The sequence below is a fragment of the Amblyomma mixtum genome, chromosome 1, assembly GCF_055824585.1.
Source record: "Amblyomma mixtum isolate Tamu chromosome 1, ASM5582458v1, whole genome shotgun sequence".
NCBI lineage: Eukaryota > Metazoa > Arthropoda > Arachnida > Ixodida > Ixodidae > Amblyomma > Amblyomma mixtum.
The window spans coordinates 133,285,177-133,306,635 of record NC_143012.1 but is presented as its reverse complement, the minus strand read 5'-3'; the positions used below and the strand labels follow the sequence as shown (position 1 = coordinate 133,306,635).

Here is a 21,459-nt window from a genome sequence, read left to right as displayed (position 1 = left end):
GAGCCGCCTATTATGCTTTTGCCTTTTCCATCTTTTTAGTCTGGCGTCCCAAAGGTGTGAGAGATGTTTGTCCACCTCGGGTGTGTTGGTAGGGAGGGCGACCTTCCGGGTTAGTTTTTGGCAGTCTGTCTTGATTCTTGCGACCCAGCCTTTTATGTCGGTGATCTCAGCGTCTTCAGACGGTGCCCTGGATTTCCTATAGGCTTCCCAGTTGTGTCAGTCTAGCCTGGTCATGTCTCCTGATCGGGAGGGTTTCTATATGGATGCGCAGGATGTAGTGGTCACTGCCTAGAGTTTCGCCGTCGTTTTCCCATCTTGCGTGCCTTACCACTCCGACAAATGATAAGACTGGGCACGAATCTCGGTTGATGCTGTTCCTCACTCGCGTGGGTTGGATGTGGTCAGTGATGAGGGCGAGCCTTCTACGATCAGCTTCCCTGGCTAGATCCCTACCTTTCTGGGTTTCCCGAACGTAGCCCCAGCTTTTATGCCAGGCATTAAAGTCCCCCAGAATAACGATACCGTTCTTGCTTGCTGCTTCTTCTGCTTTGCCTAGCAGGTAGCTGAAATTGGCTTTCCTCTGGCTTGGCGGGCTGTACACGTTAAGTAGGAAGGTGCTTTCTTGGCTTCTCCTTTAGGTAATGATTTCCATAAGGACGTGGTCAATGTCCGTTCCGTTGATGTCGTGTCTCATTGCGGTGACTGCTTTCGCAACCAGCGTGGCGACCTTGCTTTGCCCCTGCCCTTCGTAGACGGAGTTCCCCGCGAGAGTGAGTGAGCAGCTGGTTTCCTGTAGGGCAATTATGTCTGGCGGAGAGGTGCAATTTGTGATGTGTTGTTTAAGAAGACCCTGCTTTCGGCGGATCCCACGGCAATTCCACTGCCATATTTCGAGGGTTTCCAACTTGACCGAGCGTTTACGGTTGCTCGCCATACTGAGATGGCCTGTTATAGGGCCATCTTTTGGATTTCATGGCTGTGAATTGTACTAGACGCTCTCTATCCTTGCGCGTCTCGTCTTGGATGTTGGAGATGAGGTTGCTAAGATTTGCCAGTGCATTGTTAACAGCAACCATTGCAGTTGTAAATTCCTGCCGCCCTATAGTTGTCGCCTGATCTTCGTCTGTTTGCGGGTTAGTGTTGTTCTGCCTTGTTCTTTGGGCCTTTAGTTCGTCTATCAGATCGTTTGGTTTCTGTCTCAGCTTGGCGTTTTCTTCCCTGAGCGTCTGAATTATTAGTCTTAGCTCTTGAACTTCCTCGTTAGCTTCCCCATTAGCGTTGCTAACTACCACTGTTTTCTGTGTGTTTGTGTTTTTTGGAGCAGTGGGAGAGGAAGAGAAAAGATGCTCTTTCCAGCTCACCCTGGTTGCTTGCTCCTTTTCTGGTGTGTTCTTCTTCTGCTGCTGCTTCTTTTTGGTTTCTGGATCCTCCCGGGTTTTGGACGCCGATTTCGAATTTGACCCTGATCTCGATGCCGATCTGGACTTGAATCTCGAACTGGAAACCTCGCTGAACCAGCGTTTCCGGGCCCGACCACGTCCGCCGTTGTCTCCGCCGCCTGGTTCCTCTTTTCTTCTCGTCCGTGGTCTCGGTTTCCTGAGGCGTTCCTTGAAGTCCTTTGCCCCTGTAGGATGCGCTTCCGTGCATAGCAATTTCCTGGGCTCGCATGAGTGTCCGTCCTCGATCACTGGCTCGGTGCATTTAGAGCAGACGACGACGTTAGGTGTCGGGCATACGTCCGCCCTATGTCCGGCCTTTAAGCATGTATTTATTTATTTATTTATTGATACTGCAGGCCAATAAACTGGCCCTAGCAGGAGGGGCAATACAGTAAAAAGTGTGACAATGCAAAACAACAACAAACACTAACGAAAAATAATGCTGGATGTAGCAGTGTTACTCAATGAGTACATTCTGGCACCAGCACAATAACTAACAAAACATGAAGAGTGGCACATGTGAAATAACAAACAGGCGGGCAATTTTTACTCAAAACAACAGAACTGTTTCGTGGGGGAAAAAAAAGGCATGACAGAGTGAAGGAGTTAGGAAAACAACAGATTGTGAACACTTTTGTTTCAGTTAGTTTATGGAAGAAAGATGTTTTTCTAGCTCTTCTGCAAAGTTTTGTGACTGCAATACCTCGACAGGTATAGAATTCCATTCATGAATAGTACGCGGAAAGAAACTATTCATATGGGATTTTGTTTTAGAAAATATTGGCGTAAGTGAAAGGTTATGTCTGTGTCTTGTCTGGCGTGAACTTAGAGGTTTTACGCAATGAGGCCACTGAAGTGCGCTTTTTCCATTTATAATGTTATGTAAAAATTGGAGACGACTTATCTTCCGCCTGTTTTCCAGCGTACTGATTTTATTTGCAAGCATTATTAAAGACGGAGAATCCTCTCTTTTATATTTACTGAAGATGAATCTCATAGCCTTCCTTTGAACACGCTCTAAATTCATTATATTCTTTTTAGTATGAGGATCCCATACAACTGCTGCATACTCCAGTTTGGAACGGACAAATGTGTTGTATGCTAACATTTTGGTATTTGCAGGTGCATTTCTAAGTTTCCTTTTCAAGAACCACAACTTGCGCAATGCTGCTGAACATGTAATGGAAATATGGTTTGACCAAGAGAGTTTACTATTGAATGTGACACCCAAATACTTGTATTTTTCAACCTCAGATATTATTGTGTTGTTAAGTACATAAGAAAATACAGTAGGTTCTTTTTTCCGTGTGACTCGCAGCAAAACTGTTTTGTTTACATTGATTTCCATGCACCAAAGTTCACACCAATCACGGATAGCATTAACTGATTCCTGTAAGTAATTGCTGTCGTTCCTGGAAACAATTTTTCTAAAAATGACACAGTCATCCGCAAATAAATTAACATAGACATCATCAGGAATTACGTCGACTATATCATTAATATAGATCAAAAATAAAAGTGGTCCTAATACGCTGCCTTGCGGCACACCAGAAGTTACCTGACGGATATTGGAAGTACATTTGTTAATTTCAACAAATTGCTGTCTATGACGGAGGTAGGCCTGGATCCATGTTATAATATTTGTAGGGAGACCAATGCGCTCTAGTTTGCGGAGTAATTTTCCATGTGGAACCTTATCGAATGCTTTACTAAAATCAAAAAAGAGCATATCGACTTGCCCGGACGCGTCAAGCACCTGAGAGATTTCATGAACAACTGACACAAGTTGAGTTGTTGTCGACAGTCCCTTTCGAAACCCATGTTGTAATGGAGAAAGGACATTATGGTCTGTCAAAAACTGACGAATAAAGCCTGCGACAATGTGCTCTAATAATTTGCTGCAAGTGGTCGTTATAGAAATGGGACGATAATTGGATACTGTAAGATGGTCACCCTTTTTATGAATTGGAACAACTCTTGCGGTACGCCAGTCAGATGGTATTTCTCCTAATTGTAATGATAATTTGAAAAAGTCAGTTAAAAAAACGCATATCTGTTCCGCATACCTTCGTAAAAAAGCATTTGGTATATTATCCGGCCCTGCAGATTTCCTGACATCAATTTTTAAGAGCATATCCAAAACACCTTGCCTGGAAATCACAATGTCGTGTACAAAAGACCTATCATTGTTATGATGTTCATATTCATCCAGGTCAGAAAACACACTCCAAAAATAATCATTGAAGTGTTCGGCAATACTGGAAGCGTCTTCAATTATTTCATCATTAACCTTAATTTTATGAATTGCCTGTTTAGATTGACCTAAAAAACGCCAAAACTTCTGTGGAGCATGTGAAATAAAATCAGCAAGATCATGACTGAAAAACTTATCTCGGGCTGCTTTCACTTTTGTTAGTAATTGAGTTTTCAATTTCTTGGAAGACAAACTCTGCCTGCTATGTTTCTTCATTCGCTTTAGCTTTCGCTTAGTTTGGATAATATCTCTGTTTATCCACGGGTTTGATGGAGGTTTCTTGACACTTCTCAGTGGAATGAATCTGTTAATGCAATAAGAGGCTATGTCCCTGAACTTTTGCCATGAAAGCTCGACATCATCATGGACAACATTTAGGTATAGGTCTAAGTAATCGATAATTGATGTATCATCTGCTTTAGCATAGTCCCTAACCTTAATTCGTTCTCGTTGTTTTCTTCTATTTACATTGATTGTTGATGAAAAAGAAATTATTTTGTGGTCTGAAATGCCTGCATCAATTTCAGCGGTTCCTTCATGGAAAATTTCACTGAGAAATAAGAGGTCTAGAATATTGTCTCCTCTGGTAGAAACAGTAATAACCTGTTCAAGACTAAAAGTTAGCATCATATCAATGAGTATATCACAGGAAGGACTGTGCCCATAGCTCCAGTTATTCCATTTTATTTGAGGAAGATTAAAATCACCAGTTATAATTAAGTTTTTTCCTCTGAATTTCAAAAGGTGATCGTATAATTTCTGCATAAAGTGATCATCAGCATTTGGTGCGCGGTACACAGAACACAGTATGAATGAAAAACCCCAGAGAGAGACATTCAAAAACAAGCTTTCGTGGTTATCAATCTGATCTAGTTCTCTTATATCAACACTATTTTTTGCTACAACTGCGACGCCACCACCTCGGGAGAATCTATCTCTTCTAAACAGTTGGTAACCTGGCGAAATTATTTCGTCATCCTGCACCCCGTCATGCAACCAGGTTTCGGAAATAACGCATATATGAGGATCATATACTAATAAAAGATCTTGCAGTCTGTCTATTTTGTTGACAATGCTTTGGGCATTTAGTGAAAGCAGCCGAAACTGGAAAGACCGTGATTGCTATTCTGCCTGCTCTAATCTCATTTCTGTGTCATTTCTGTGCTCTAGTCTCATTTCTGTGTCATCCCTTTTTGCAAGTTTCCGTGTGTTGTGTACGTCGTCCCAAATGTACAAGTCGCCGCCAACGCGAATCTTATCATGAACAAGCCAGACCTTTTTGCCGCTATCTTTTTCTTCTTTCGCGCTGTTCCAAAGTAGTCGGCGCTTGCGCAGCGTGTCTGCGCAGTAATCATTTTGCAAGGATATTCCTGATCCTTTCAGTTTGTGAGCATTCTTCATGAGGGCTTGTTTTTCAGTGTAATCCTGGAAAAACGCAATGACGGGCCTTCCTGTGGGTCTCTTCCCCAGTCTGTGAATTCTCGCTACTGAAACACAATCTACCCCCACCTTATCCTTGAAGACGTCTTCAATAACCTTCTCCCGTAGCGTTGTTTCCGTTTCATAACAAATGTATAACAAACTTGCCGCGATGATCGATAGAGGGAGCAACGTATCTCGCCGCCGTAATAATAGACGTATCGCGGAACGATCTTTCCCTCGAAGGTAATGACCGCGCTTTGGGATTTGCCAAGCATTCTTGCATAAAGTATTTTGACTCCCTGGGTACGTACCCGAAGATGTAATAGTAGTTCAGCTGGCGTGGTCCCGGCGTCCACTCCATGAATGACACCTTTGCACGAATTGTCCGGCGCGGCCACGTAAGCTGTCACTGCATAGTTCTTTGCACCAAAGCGTAGACTCAAAATACACTGCACAGCACTGGCAGTCTCCATGCTTGGCGTGCTGAGTATAGCGATGTTGGATCCGTTGCGCAGCCGTATAAGGAAGCTGCCTTCGTTGCAGATGTCTTGTTTTCCGCATGCCTTGGTTATAGCCCGGGCCATCTGATGCGTGCTATAACATCAGTTCGCTGATGTTGAGTCCATTCTTCGGTCTAAGGATGACTTTGAAGTCGTTTTTTGGGAAAGGAGGTAGCTTCTCTCGCCGAACGGGATTCCACTTGAGTTTGGGTTGGCTCAGCGCTGAATTGTCCGCCGCGTCTGTCCCGGCCTCCGGAACGGCAATCAGTCTCGAGTTCTGGTATTTGGCAGTGAACCATCCCCCGTTGTCGATTGTTCTCTTCTGCGAGAGGTCCATAGCGTTGTCGGTAGCGTTGTCGTCGCTTTGAAGATTCTCTTCGAGCGGTGCCGTGGCTCCGACCGACGCCGCCGCGTCAGCGTCAGCCATCCTCACGGGTGCGGCGTGAGCTGTAGCAGCGTTCCTTCGGGCCGACGGCCCGACGCCGCCTAGGCTTAGCGCGGCGTTCTCTGCCTTGGTTTTTCCGACGGGCAGAAAATGGTGAAATCTGGACTCACGGATGTAAAGCGGGTATCCACGGGTTTCGCTTGATCAGTAGAAAGCGATGGAGTACTCCATTTTCTACTGCGTTGATGTTTTCCGGGTGTAATGAGGAGTCGAGGCAGGAGCACTTGCGAAGGGCGTTCTCTTCGTCTGGCCCCCTAGCGGCGTTCCTCTCCAGAGGAGTAGACTTGACAAGTACCGAAGCCTGGTGCGGTGTGCCGCGCCTTCCCACTACATCGGCGAACTTTGTTTTTGCGGCCAAGGAGAATGTCTTTGTTTGACAGAGCAAATTCCCTTCTTGCTTCTCTGAATCAAATGTTTCACTAGTTTTAAACCTGATTGGTTCATCTTCCTTCTTCCAAGTCGGACACGCTCTGGAGCATGTAGCGTGGTCTCCTTCACAGTTTGCGCAGCGCGGGCAAGCGTCACAATTCACAGAAGCGTACTTCGCGCAAGTTTTGCGGCCGCGACCGCTGTGTGAGCCGTGGGCAGGCCCCTGGCAATTGAAACATCTGTGTGGGCTGGGTATACATGGTCTGATAGTTATTATCAAGTATCCTTCGATGGAGTCAGGCAGTGTGCTAATAGTGAATATGAAGGCCAGCTGCTTTTTGTCTAGTTTCATATTAACCCTCCAGATCTTGATCTGATGAAAGTCTATGACATCTTGTTGGCGGAGCCCTTCAAATATTTCTTTTTCTCTCAGGTGGAAAAATCAATTTCAGAGATTACGCCTCGGTCAGCGCTTAGAGATCGATGGAAAGTGACGGATAGAAGGATGTCCCCTATGGGAACAATGAGGGTTTTGAGTACTGCACAGTGTCACGCACTTCGAGCAGCAAGGAACCACTGGTCATTTTGGATACCTCGTAGTCAAGGTAGAAGGCCTCTGTCACGCATTTCGGTACAAGGAACGGGGATATGATTCTTGGTTGTGTTCCTTCTACTTTGATATGAATGACATGAAGTACGCTTGATATGAATGACATGAAGAAGCTATTAGTACGCTTTCTTTCACATGGATGGAGCCACCTATCAGTAATTGGCAGTGCGACAGCGTGTAGGAATACACTAACGTAGTGCGCTCCATCCTGATTTGACGAGAGAGCTCTACCTTTCGTAGTGCTGCAAACACCTTATGAAATGGAATATAGCTGCGCAACATTCTTGTGCCCTGCTTAGCTGTGTCCCAGTTGTTTACAGAACTGAACAACCGCATCTCGAACTTCTTTTCCTGTCCCAATCTGGACATCTGTAGCATGTGTCGGCTGCTCAAAAATACCATTGTACATCTCTGTTTCACGCAACCACTGCTGCGAGACGGAGTCTTTGAAATGCTCATAGATGTTATGAAGCACACAGCTTGCATGTATTGCAGTCGGTACATTTGTAATGTCACACTCCATCCTCTTCATTGTGAAGCGGAATCGAGCCTTAAGCCTCCCAAAGGCATTCTCAACTATTCTTCGGGATTTGGAAAGATGGTAATTGAAATTATTGTGGTCTGGTAATGTGCTTGAGCTGGGGAAAGGCTTTATGAGGTTTGGCGTTAGTGGGAAGGCCTGATCACATAGTATCAACGGGGGTACTGCAGTGCCACTAATAACAGCGGTGGGTGCTCTAAACATGGAGCTGGAAACAGCCTTCGCCAAAGCCGATTCTTGGTACACATGGGAGTCGTGACAACGCCCTGGAGACCCAACGCTGATGAATCTGAAGGCTTACTTGTGGTCGACAAGGGCCAGCAGGATGACACTGTACCTGCAAATATAATTTCATTTATGAAAAAAACATGCTCTATCGCAAGTTATGAATACACATCCATATTTATTCTATGCTTTCAGCACTTACCAGTCCTTGTAGTTGTAGTAATCGCTGGCGTGTTCTTTAGGTGGAGAGACTGGAAAGTGGCAGCCATCCAAAGCGCAATAGCTTGGGGAAATTCACACACAGCCTGAAACTCCATAATATGTTCCGGCATGTCATCCTCCGCCACCATCTTTATCTACTGCCTGTCCAGCACCTTCACTACCGTTTAGCAGAACTCTCGGTATATTATGTTGGCTGTGGACCTCCCTATGTCGAACAAGTGGGCAACAGTCCTGTCCTCTGCCGAAGAACAAAGCCCCACTGCAACACGCTTTTCGATTGGAATCGCCTCGCGCATGGCTGTATGTTGGCGCTCCATTCCTGGCCGGCAAGCATCAACTAGGTACCGGAATGTAGTCTCCGAAACTCTAAACGACTGCCGGAAATTCCGGCTTCCCAGATTTGGCAACGTGTTCTCGAACCACCGTCCGATTCTCGGGTACGCCCAGACTTCGCGAGGCATAGAGGGTGGCAACGCTGCGAGCATAGTTAGTATCGCGTTGTTTGCGATGAGCCGCTCTTCAATAGCACGCACTTGCGCATGTGCAGCTTCGATATCTAGTTGCGATGACACAATGGCTGCAACAGCGAGCACGATCTCGCATTTTCGTCGCACTTGCTCGCGTTCGTCACTCATGGCGGCACTCGTACAACGCTCGCAACAAACACAATTCAACACACAACAGGCACAGGCGAGACACTCTGTTAACTAGAAACTAGCAGTGTCTTGCTGTATTCGCACATGAAAGTTAGAACTGTGGAAATTTTGCGCGATGTCACCGCAGACACTGGCGGATAGGCGCATGAATAACAAAACAAGCAAAGCGGTCCATGCTGGCTGGGATAGACACGAACAAGGCTACATTTACCTAAAACCTCGTTTTATAAATTGTGCTACTGGGCCGCTGCCTGAGTTTGCAAAAAAAACATTCTGGGTGCAAAAATAACTAATACAAAATAAAAATGCTAACTGAACATAATTTTTTGTCGCCAACATGCAAACAAAACCGAAAGTGCTCGCCCCCTGGTGGCACGAGAAGAAAGCAGCTAAAGGCCGGCTCTGCGCCGTGTAGCACCGACACCGGTACTTTAAGATAATGCGACCTTTACCGGCTCGCTCGCCTTTATAATAAAGGGTATTAGTCTCTAATAAACAGGGGTATTAGTCTCTAATTTTAACTTATTTTGACGTTGGGCTTCGCTGTTTTATGAGCCAGCAGCACGTTCAGCTTGGATATCAACACGCTTTCGACATTGCCGTCGGAATGAAGAACCTCCACTTTCTTTCTTTCTCTTTCTTATTTTATTAATGTCCATTTTTGCAAAATGAAGGAGGCCGAGACAGAAGCTGTGACAGTGCAGGTTGAGAGGCCCTCAACCACACTTCCATGTGGCAGCGCGGAGAAGGACAACATAAAAACCATAACATACACAGGTCGCATGTCCCGGAAAAACATTCACTCTGATATACATAGAAGATAAGATGAAAGAGAACTGTTACAACACACTACATAATCGGTCAAAACCCCATGAACTCAAGAAAGTCTTAAAATTTGAGGGGTGCATATTTTCGACACTGAAGCCATTTTCATTGAGAAAATTTAGTAGGCGCGGTAAATTGTTCTTAAGCATTTGTTTACTATAAGTTGTCCTGTGTGTTTTAACCTCCCACTTTTCAGAGGGACGTGTACTGTAAGCGGGCACGTTTAAACGTAAATTAGCGATGTCAAGTAATGTGATGTTTATTTATACCAAAAAAGAGTTCGCGCAGGAGTCGATATGTGTACATATCTCGAATTTTTTGTGCGTTATATCAACGAAGAGAGGGTCACTATGTCCAGTGTAGGATGCATTGGCCATGATGCGTAGAGCCCTTTTCTGCACGGCTAAAATATTGTTAAGATTTGATTGCATGAAGAATCCATGGAGAATCTACGAGCATTCCACGATGCACACTTATCGCGAACATCGGTCGTAGACTCCTATTCTCCGCACCTCGTCAACGCGGCATTGAACCAGCAGCTGCATATTTTGAGGAAAGGAAATGGCGCAGTGACTGTCTGATTTCTCGGTGGACGCCTTAATCGCAGCCACAGCTGGCGAGGCGCGGAGGCCATGGAGGTAGGAAAGATGAGCGCCTGCCAATGATGAATGCATTCAGACAGACGGAGGCTAGTAGTTCCCTCTTGCACTTTGTGGACCTCGGGTAGTCCACTCGCCCAGCCTGTATGGTCAGACACAGCGGAACGAAACACCACCTAATAATAAGGAGTAAGTTTAAAAACTGGGGGGACCCTGTCGAATCGGTTGATAGGGAAGAGCGGGACGCCAGTGCGCACGCGCAGTGCTGTAACCTGAGGGGTGTTACTGTTTTGCGCACCGGCGCACACCTATTCCCCTATACCCTTAAGGTAGAACTCGCTAATACTACAAAACCTGCCCGGCGCGACATGTAGAGGGCGTAGCCGACGGCATCCTTGATTTTTCATCGGGAGTGCTACCTGCATGTGAAGCTCTCGCCCGGACCTTCGTCGCATAATCCTCCGTTGAAGCAGGAAACCGTGCCGTTGCACACGCTGACGTCCACGTCACAGGTGTCTCCTGAAAGAGGGCAGTTGTGATGTCACCACATCAGACACCAACGACGAATGCTCCCGAGTTGTCAGATACAAGACTACAGCTCTTGATTGATGAAGCAGTGGGAAAAAAATTCAGTCAAAAGTTTACGCTATACTGCAGAACGTGCTTATCACGGCAGGTGTTGTCGCTCCGGTGCTGTCTGTCTTTTACAGCAGTCTACAGTAAAGGGTAAGACCTGCATAGTTTGCGAACAAAACTATCCCAGCGAGCGCACGCACGAACAGGTGCTCGGCACATGACGGCGCGCCACCTTCAAGTGAGAGTGAATCCATAACAGGTCACGTGACCGCATGCTGACGGCCTACGCTCTAAATCCGCCTACATGGACTGCGCATAAAACCCTTCGGTGCAAAATCAGCTGTTACCTTGGCGGCGCTGTGCTCTACAGCTCTATATTCTTCCTGCTCCTCTAAACAAGCAGTGGTGCGGGCGAAGGGATAAGAGCGTAGCACAAAATAATAACAAAGAAGCGAATGCCGGAGTAAAATTGAGCAAAACGATACGGCTAATGCAGTTAATCTAAAATTAGGCGCGTAATTATTGAGAACGAACAGCACAACAAACGGCCATATACTATGCCTCGGTAAAGGCAGGCCGAAAAAGCGCGTACTGCGCGTAACGTAAGCGAATAATTCAAAACATGATCATGTCGACGTGCCCGCACACACCTGTCGTTAACTTTCAGCTCAGGTCTTCCCGTTCTGTCTGCTTTTCCATGCAAGCACACAAGGTTGAGCTGGTGCCTAGCCAGGTTCACCGTAAACGCCGACGGCCAATCATTCCCCAGATTCGCCGAAAAATATGAATTATCAATCGATCCAAACAGACTGTTTTTATTCCTTCAGCGTTACTACCATCACTGGCTAAAAATTTGTCCGTTTGGTTTTGTGCGGTGGCGCTACCCTGCAAAAGCCTTCGCCCACTGCCTGCTCACCTTTTCCCTTCATCCACGTAACGCTCCACATTTTTCACCCGCCCCAAAACAACCCATCTTCATCATCCAGAAGCTCCAGCCTCCGGAAGACCTCCAACCACCTTCGACAACCAACACCAAGCAGCCTATATTCACCCTACCGAAGCTGCACAAACCACCAACCATCCCTGCAGGATGCCCTACCCGTAAACCATTCACTACCTTCCACCCTACTGGCACCCTAGACAAGGCCACACAGAACAGAAAGGCACAAGTAAAAAATTGGGCGCTGCGCACGAGGCACTGAGGTGTTAATTCCCGCTATAATGGAATATGTCTACGCTAAAGCAGTGCCAGGCTTGAGTTGGAGTGTCCGTCATCCGTGTCTCTGCCGCCAGCATCCGAGCTCCATAACCACTGAGCCACCGCGGCGGCTATGCTTGAACGTCCCAAACACTTGGCCTATTGCACATTCATTGGGTGTTTTGTGGTTGACTGGGCAACCGCGGCGGCCAAAACAAATTTGAACAATACCTCAGTGAAATTATTGCAGTGAGGGAACGTTCGATCTTTAGGGAGGAGGAGTGTGGAAATTTCAGAACACCGTGTCTTAACCTTGCGTGCGTGTCGCGTCGTGGTGAAGGAACTGAACGCTTTCCTACTTCTCGAAGGATGAATAGACGAACAGATTCACACTAAAGATGGGCGAAAAAACAAGACAAAGCGAGAGACGGGGAAAACACGAGGCTGACTACTAGACCAAACCAAACCAAAACCAAAAGACGATACTCCTTTACGCGTGTGCACATTGCGGCCAGTCACTTCACCTTGACAGGACAATTGGAAAATCAGACTTCTTAGTAGACAAGCCATCTTCTAAGGCGCGCCCAATTACGGATAAGGGCATCCTCTTTTTCCAACAGTCTGTTAGACGGTGATGAGACACAAGCGTCTCCTTCTTGCCCGATCACAGATGCTTCCACGAGTTCCATACAAATCCGATCGGGGTGGCTAAAAAAACACTCGTCTTATCAGCGCGAGGGCAGCAATGAGGGTAGGTGAGGGTAGCACTGTCTGCAATGGAAAGCGAGGCTAGACGACACAGCGCTTTAGCACACCTGCGATGCCCAAAGACCCGCTCATTAATAAGCCGCCAGTCTGGCCGATGTACTTCTTGTCAGCACTATGTGGGACGGTGCAGACAACCCCATGACACAGTTGGCGCAGTTGTCCTCGTCTCCCGCTTTGTCCTGTTTGTCGTGCGGTTTAGTTAGAATCCACTCCAACTCGCCCAGTTTTCTGTACTCCCTAGCCAAATGGCCTGGTCGAGTGCGCCCCACCCCCTCTCTTCCTCAAGCCGGACGTCAGCGCGTATCGCCAGCTCCGCAGTGAGTATCGCTGATTAGCCGGAAATGACCATGGAAAAATTCCCCGGAATCGGCGGCGGCCTGCCCTGGCCGCAGACAGACGACACTGAGCCGTACCTAACTGTCGTATACTTTTCTGTTATTGAATACTTTTCTCTTGAAGGATATTGGTACACTGCATCACGATCTGGGGGAACCTGCCATATGCGCTCCACCCCAATCTTATTCTTCTAGTTATTTCACTCTCATGATGCGGATAAGCGGGCACTACCTGCCCTATGTATTCCCTTACAACTTCCAGCACCTCGATACCAATTGTGTACTTCTGTTCTCTTGCGAAACTGTTGTTCATTACCCTGGTTTTCTGCATGTTAATCCTTAGACAACCGTTCTGGTCTGCCTGTCTAACTGATTCATCATGATTTGCAGGTCGCCTCCTCAGTGACTTACCAAGGAAATGTCATCAGCGGATCGCTGATTATTTAGGTATTCTTGTTTAACTTTTATGCCCAAATCTTTACAATCCAGGCCTCGGAACACATCCTGTAAACATTTGGTGAATAGCACTGTCGACAAAGTGTCTCCCTCCCTCATACCTTTTGTTACTGAAATTTTATTACTGTCTTTATGACTATGGTAGCTGTGCAGTGGTTATTGATATCTCCCAGCAATTTCGCATAATGGTCTTCTACACCCTGACTACGCAATTCCTGCATGACTGCTGAGATTTTCTCTGACTGAAATCTTTTCTCGTAATCAATGAAGGCTATATATAGGCGTTCGTTTTATGCTGCACATATTTCTATCATCTTATTGAAAGTGTGAATATCGTCGACTGTCCACTACCCTTTACTTAAGCCTTTCAGACCATTTGGTTTATTGAAGTCTAAGGTTGTACTGACCCTATCAGCAATTACCGTAGTAAATACTTTGTAGGCAACGGACAGTACGCGGCCTGTAATTTTTCAAGTCCTTGACGTCTCCATTCTTATGAATTGAAATAATCTTAGCAATCCTCGAAGTTTCTAGTACGCTAGAGGTCACAAGGCATTCCGTGTACAGGGTGGCTTATTATTCTAGCAGAATCTCTCCTCGATCCTTCAACAGATCTGCTGCTAACTTATACTCTCCAGCTGCTTTCTGCCTTTGCATTGCTCTTAAGGCTTTCTTTACTTGCTCCTTATTTACAGGCGGGACGTCCCATTGCTCTGCGCTACTGTCTCTCACTAACGCGCGATGGCATAGAGGGAAAACATACGCCTCGTGAGCAAGTGGATCGGGGTTCGAATCTCGGTGCGAAGCAATTCTCCACCGGGTTTGGAAAAAAAATAACTCAGCGTGTGCATGTAATTTCATAGAATTTCATAGGTGTGGTCTGAGCTCCGTGACCAGAAACCACAACGCCCTCCCTCTCCAGAGCAGGATTTGGCCACCGTGATGTAGCAATTGGCCACAACGTTCTATGAACAGACCACTTAACCCTCGCCACTCAGTCGCCAGTGGCAGCGAAGCAACTGATCAAGGGGGCAGTCAGATCTGTGACGCAGCGGAGGTTGCTAAGGATCTCTGGCTCCGGACAGGCCGCCATTGGGAACGTAATCTGCCAATGTTTAATGCTAGAACCTTATCCAGTGAGTCTAGCCTAGCAGTGCTGTTCGAGGAACTGGCGGGTATAGATGTGATGCCGTACGGCTTAGTGAGGTATACAGTACGAAAAAGCGGGCACGTACTATGCGATTGTCCAATAGCGAAATACAAGAACTAGGTGTGGGATTCCTCATCAATCGGAATTTAGCTCGCAACATAAAGGAATTCTATAATATTGTTACGTGGCAGGAGGCGTTCACAGCCCGCAGAACACTGGTGCACTCACACTGAACAGAACACAAGCACAGGGCGCACCGGACGTCAAGACACAGGCCACTGCACAGGATTCAGAGCCCGAGCACGCGCCAAGCGCCCTCTCACTTCGTCTGCCTCATCGTCTCTGAGTCGACCCGTATCATGACCCCCGGGCGTGAAAGCACCGTCGCGGTGCGGCTCAGCGAGTGTCAGAAGAGGGTAGGTGGTAGGGCTTAAGGCGCGACACGTGCACAATATCGGAGGGTGGAGTACGGGAATTGCACTCGGGGAAGGCAGGCTCAATCTCGTATGTGACGGCTGTGACTTGGCGCAGCACGCGATATGGGCCCACATATCGAGAAAGAAGCTTTTCCGAGAGCCCTACACGGCGAGAAGGCACCCAGAGCAATACAAGGGACCCAGGCAAGAAGGCACTGTCCAGGTGGCGGCGGTTATAGTGCTCTTGCTGAGAAGCTTGGGAGGCTTGCAAGCGGGAACGGGCGACTTGGCGAGCATGGTCAGCATGGGCAATGGCTTCACGGGCGTATTCAGAATGTGCGGGAGAAGACGTTCGATACACTGTATCAAGCGGCAGTTGAGGCTCACGGCCGTACAAGAGGTAAAACGGAGAGTATCCGGCAGTGTCGTGGCGGGAGGAGTTATATGCAAATGTAACGTATGGGAGTGCGACGTCCCAGTCTCGGTGATCAGAGGAGACGTACATGTCGGTGAGCGTCCGATTGAGTCGCTCAGTGAGGCCATTAGTTTGGCGGTGGTAAGCGGTCGTCAACTTGTGCTTAGTTGAGCACGCGCGAAGAATGTCGTTTACCACTGCGGAAAGGAAGGTGCGGCCACGGTCAGTGAGCAGTTGGTGGGGTGCTCCATGATGAAGAATGACGTCCTGAAGAAGAAAGTCGGCGACATCAGCGGCAGTACTCGTGGGGAGCGCACGCGTTATCGCGTACCGGGTGGCATAATCTGTGGCGACTGCAACCCATCTGTTCCCAGAAGTGGACTCAGGAAATGGGCCGAGAAGGTCCAAGCCGATACGGTAGAACGGCTCCGGAGGGATGTCAATGGGCTGAAGAAAGCCAGCGGGAGCAGACGCAGGGTGCTTGCGACGCTGACACTCATCGCAAGCACCAACGTAACGGCGCACTGAGCGGTAGAGGCCAGGCCAGAAGAACCGACGGCGGATGCGGTCGTACGTGCGAGTAACGCCTTGATGGCCAGCAGTCGGGAGGTCATGAAGTTCGTGGAGAACGACTGTTCGTAAGTGCTTCGGGACGACGAGGAGAAGGTCAGGACCAGTTGGTTGAAGATTCCGGCGGTATAAAATACCATCAACGAGAGCAAAGCGGTTCAGTGAAGGATCGGTTGGGGCGGACGTTAGGCGATCGATGATGGAGAGAAGCTCCGCATCCCGACGCTGTTCTTCGCCGATAGTTGTAAACGGAGTTACAGAGAACAGGTCAATGGTGCTTGCGCTCGTCACAGTGTTAGAGTGGGCAACAGGGTAACGAGAGAGACAGTCGGCATCTTTGTGCAACCGGCCAGACTTGTAGATCACAGCGTAGTCATATTCTTGGAGTCGTAGCGCCCAATGACCGAGGCGACCGATAGGATCCTTCAGAGAAGAAAGCCAGCACAGTGCGTGATGATCTGTCACAACTGTGAATGGCCTGCCATATAGGTAGGGACGAAATTTACCAACAGCCCAGACGAGGGCCAAGCACTCTCTTTCGGTAATGGAGTAGTTCTTCTCGGAAGGGGATAGGAGACGGCTAGCATAGGCAATTACACGATGTGTGCCGCATTGACGCTGGGAAAGGATTGCACCGATGCCATGGCCACTAGCATCAGTACGGACTTCCGTAGGAGCGGACACATCGAAATGTGCCAAGACCGGTGCAGTGGTAAGCTTTCTTATAAGGTGGGCAAATGCTTGGTCTTGGGAGGAGCCCCAGGAAAAACTAACATCCTTTTTAAGAAGATCGGTGAGCGGCTGAGCAATGTCGGCAAAATCTTGATTGAATCTACGAAAGTAAGAACAAAGGCCCAAAAAACTTCGGACGTCATTGCTCGAACGGGGTACTGGGAAGTCTTTTACTGCTCGGATCTTGTCTGGATCGGGACGAACCCCCGTAGCATCGACGACATGGCCTAATATATTGAGCTGGCGACGCGCGAAACGGCATTTTGAAGAGTTCAGCTGCAGCCCGGCATGGCGAAAGAGGGAAAGAACTTGTGAAAGGTGGCCCATGTGGGACGAAAACGAGGGCGAAAACACAATTACATCGTCTAAATAGCACAGGCAAGTGGACCACTTAAATCCTTGCAGCAAGGAGTCCATCATGCGCTCGAAAGTCGCTGGGGCGTTACATAAGCCGAAAGGCATAACCTTAAACTGATATAAGCCATCAGGAGTAACAAACGCTGTCTTCTCCCGGTCCTGGTCATCCACAGCAATTTGCCAATAGCCAGATCGGAGGTCTATGGAGGAGAAGAATTTGGCTCCGTAGAGGCAGTCTAAGGCATCGTCGATTCGAGGAAGCGGATAGACATCTTTTTTAGTGATCTTATTCAAGTGACGGTAATCCACACAAAAGCGCCACGAGCCATCTTTCTTCTTGACCAAGACGACGGGCGAAGCCCAAGGACTGTGAGAGGGCTCAATGATGTTCTTCTCCAGCATTTTTGTCACTTCCGCCTGGATTACCTGTCGTTCGGCATGGGAGACCCGGTATGGTCGGCGGCGGATAGGAGGAGCATCGCCGGTGTCGATGCGGTGCGTAACGGTAAGAGCTTGGCCGAGGGCGCTGTTATGGAGGTCGAAGATGTCGGAATAGGACTCGAGAAGCGCACGCAGCTGAGAAGATTGGGCAGGGAGCAAATCGGAAGGCATCATTGCCGTGATCGCGTCAGTCGAAGTGGGATCGTGAGCAGGGTCTGCAGGAGCTGATGCATGGGCAGTGTCCAATGGGGCAACTTGGCAGGAGCCAATAGGTGCGAACGTTGCCACGCATATGCCAGGTGGAAGGACTTGGGCTGAATAGCTGAAATTGATTAACGGAAGTGACACACTGTTTCCCCTGATTGTAGCGACAGTATGGGGCAGTGCAACGTTGCGGTGCAGCAAGACATCTGAAATAGGGGCGACTAAGTAGTCACCATCGGCGACTGATGAGGTAGGACGTAGGGTAACGAATAAGGCGGCTAGGGAGGGCAGAGAAACTTGGTCGGGCGAATACAGTCTGGGAGAAGGCAAGGGTTCAGGATCGATGGCTGGGAGATCGAGGTGTAGGATGCCGTGCGAGCAGTCTATCAGGGCGGAGTGTTCTGATAGGAAATCGAGGCCGAGGATGAGGTCATGAGCACAAGGGGTCAAAACATTGAACTGCACCGGAAGGTCATGGCCAGCAACACTAACGCGTGCAGTGCAGAGTCCGTCAACACTAACTGTTCCGCCGTCCGCGACACGCACTCGAGACCGAGCTGGCGTGAGAACTTTACGTAAACGACGACGAAGTTGTGCACTCATGACAGAGATATGCGCTCCAGTGTCGACAAGCGCACGCACGGGAACACCATCAACACAAACGTCTAGTTGGTTCAAGTGGGAGGTCTGTAGAGGATTTGTGGGCCTGGTCGTGGATGCAGCGTCACCTCCGGGAGCTGCATCAGCTAGTTTTCCAAGTCAGAGCGGTCGTATGAGGCTGCAGCCGAGGATCGAAGGGACTGCGGGGATCGGAAACGACGGCCTCGTGGAGATGGAGAGCGGGAAGAACGACGTGGTCGGGAGCTGGTGAGATCGTTGGCCGAATCTGATTGGTCATGAGGTGGTCGGGGCGGAAAACGGCGGGGAATATCTGAACGGTTGTCGTAGGAGAGCTCGGTGCGAGGAGTCGGAAACCATCTATTGCGGCAGTGCCGGGAAATGTGGCCGACACAGGAACAATTGAAACATATGGGGCGATCATCAGGCGTGCGCCACTCTGCTGGATTTCGGTAGCGACGAAAGTTCGGAGCCCTGGGACGGTAAGCATTCTTGGTTGGAGGCCGGACGCTAGAGTTCCCGATGGAACAGATGGCAGGTGAGAGATTCAAATCTGCGAGTTCCTCTCGTACGACGGCTTGAATAAGGGACACATCGGGCAAGGGGTGACTGGGGATGGTAGGTTGGAGGGCCGCAGGTGCACAGGCCTCCATTTCGCGGCGAACGATCCGGGTGACTGTGTCGTTGATGTTGAGAGGCGAAGTGGAAGGTGGGCTAGTTGGCGGCTGCTGCAAAACACACGAAGATGTGGCGGCCGTATGGGGAAGTCTTTGAAATTGTGGAAATATGCGCCGGCTCTTTACTTGCTCGAAGAGACGGCACTCCTTAATAAGGGCATCCACGGTATCACTGCCTTTGCAGAGAAGTAAATGAAAAGCGTCGTCCGCGATCCCCTTTAGGATGTGGCCCACCTTTTTCGATTCCGACATGGAGTTGTCAACCTGGTGACATAAGGCAAGGACGTCTTGAATATACGTGATGTAACTTTCACAGGTGGACTGAGCACGCGAGTCAAGGTGTTTTTGGGCTGCGAGCTTCGAAGCATCTGGAGGTCCGAAGAGAGCGCGAAGCTTTTCTTTAAAGGTGTCCCAACTCGTTAATTCGTCCTCATGGGTTTCGTACCATTGCCTCGCTGTGCCAGACAAATAGAAAATGACGTTGGCCAGCATGACGGTGGGGTCCCACCTGTTATGGGCGCGGACGCGTTCATACATCAAGATCCATCTGTCGACGTTTTCAGTTGAGGCACCGGCGAAGATGTCGGGGTCACGGGGATGAGCCATGACCATGAATGTAGTGGCAGTGGGACTTGGCGAGTCGCCGGGCTGCGTCATTGTAGCGGTCCCGGTGTAGCGACCGCTGCGAAGCTCCGTGATGGAATAGGCCAGAACGAGAGGAAGGGGAAAGTCCTCACCTCCACCAAGATGTTACGTGGCAGGAGGCGTTCACAGCCCGCAGAACACTGGTGCACTCACACTGAACAGAACACAAGCACAGGGCGCACCGGACGTCAAGACACAGGCCACTGCACAGGATTCAGAGCCCGAGCACGCGCCAAGCGCCTTCTCACTTCGTCTGCCTCATCGTCTCTGAGTCGACCCGTATCAATATTAACGAGAGATAAATAGATACAAAGAGGGAGAAAGGCAGGGATGTTAACCATAATGGTCTCCGGTTGGCTACCCTGCAGTGAGGAAGAGGATGAGGGGATGAAAGAGGGAAGAGAGAAGGAACGGGAAACACAGTCACAATCTGCCAATCAAGGCAGTCTCTCGCAAAAAACAAAACAGCGTCTTGTAAGTCTTGATGGCAGTCGACTGTTGTGGCCAGGGACCGAGGATCTTGGCCTCTGCGAAAGGGCGAGGATCAAGGCGGTCCAGAGCACAACGCAGCTTACGCCTTTCGTTCACAAAGACAGGGCACTCACACAGGAGATGAGTGATTGTCTCTTAGCAGACACACTTTACGCAAGACGGGCTGTCGGCTATCCGATCCGGAAAGCACACTGATTTGTGAAGGTAACGCCGAGCCATAGCAGGCAGAGTAATGTTGCTTCGCGGCGCGCGATATCAGACGGAAGACGGAGGCGCAGTCCAAGGTCGATTGCTCTGAGGCGGCCGTTGCAGAACTCTCCCGTGTTCCACAATGCGGCGGTTGCAGACCTCTCTCGTGTTCCACGATGTTGACGAGAGGGTGGCAGCTATCGTAATTACGCTCAATGAGAGGCACAAGCTTGAGGTCGTGGAGACCTGCGCTCCTACTTCAAGCCATCGTGACCAGATCGTTGAAAGCTTCTAATGACCAAAGTAAAATCACAGTACACTGTACTGATGGACGACTTCAATGCAAAGGTAGATAAGAAGCTGGGAGGCGTCCCAGCTTCTTACATTGGCATGTTTACGAAACGGACATCCCTCCCTCTGCCGGACGCTAAGAGTAAACTTTGCTATGCACTTGTGCATTCACGTCGGACGTACTGGGTTACGGTGTTGTCAACGACAAACATGACAAATTAAATAATCTGATATCGTTAAAATAGCTTGCCATGCGGCCAATTGGAAGCGGGCCATATACTAAAAGCACTGCTCCGTACTTTACCACATGTAACTTACCAGAGATAAAAATTTGGCAGAGGCTTAGCTTGGTTAAGCCCGGTAAGTTGCGAAAGCAATAGCCCTGGCTGCGCCTGGTTTGCCTGGTGGTGTGTCTTGGTAGTGCTCTTAGTAAAGCTTATTTATGAAAGTTTTGCCAATTTGTTTTACATGGCATTATACTCACCAAACGAGGGCCCCCACGTGCTGGGAGATTTATGCGTGCCTCGGTCGCCAAAACGAGCGGCTGGATGATTGTCTAGAAGCTTCCCTTGTAAGCTTCCCTCTTCTTTCACTCCCACTTCCTCCCTTCCTGTACGGTGTGGTTCGGGGGTCCACCGAGATGACAGAGAATTACTGCGCCATGCCTTGCCCTTTGGACGCACCGCTTTTTGAGGAAAGGAAATGGCGCAGTAATTCTCTGTCATCTCGGTGGACACCCGAACCGACCGCTAAGCGCGCCGCGCGCAGCAGGAGCGGGAGTTAGCCCGCGCTTGGTAGCTGCGACCTCGCTACGCGACGGCG

General features: G+C 48.9%; 1 protein-coding gene and 1 pseudogene across 1 annotated transcript in view; both read right to left on the bottom strand.

Moving 5' to 3' along the window:
- Window positions 1-7,334: 7,334 nt before the first annotated feature.
- Window positions 7,335-8,344, bottom strand: LOC149367640 (uncharacterized; annotated as a pseudogene).
- Window positions 8,345-10,522: 2,178 nt separating this feature from the next.
- LOC149367637 (protocadherin Fat 4-like) overlaps window positions 10,523-21,459 on the bottom strand; it is a 108,946-nt gene continuing 98,009 nt past the window's right edge. Inside the window, exon 4 of the mRNA XM_089575189.1 lies at window positions 10,523-10,626. Within this exon, the coding sequence (XP_089431315.1) occupies window positions 10,523-10,626 (104 nt within the window). The remainder of the gene's footprint in view (window positions 10,627-21,459) is intronic.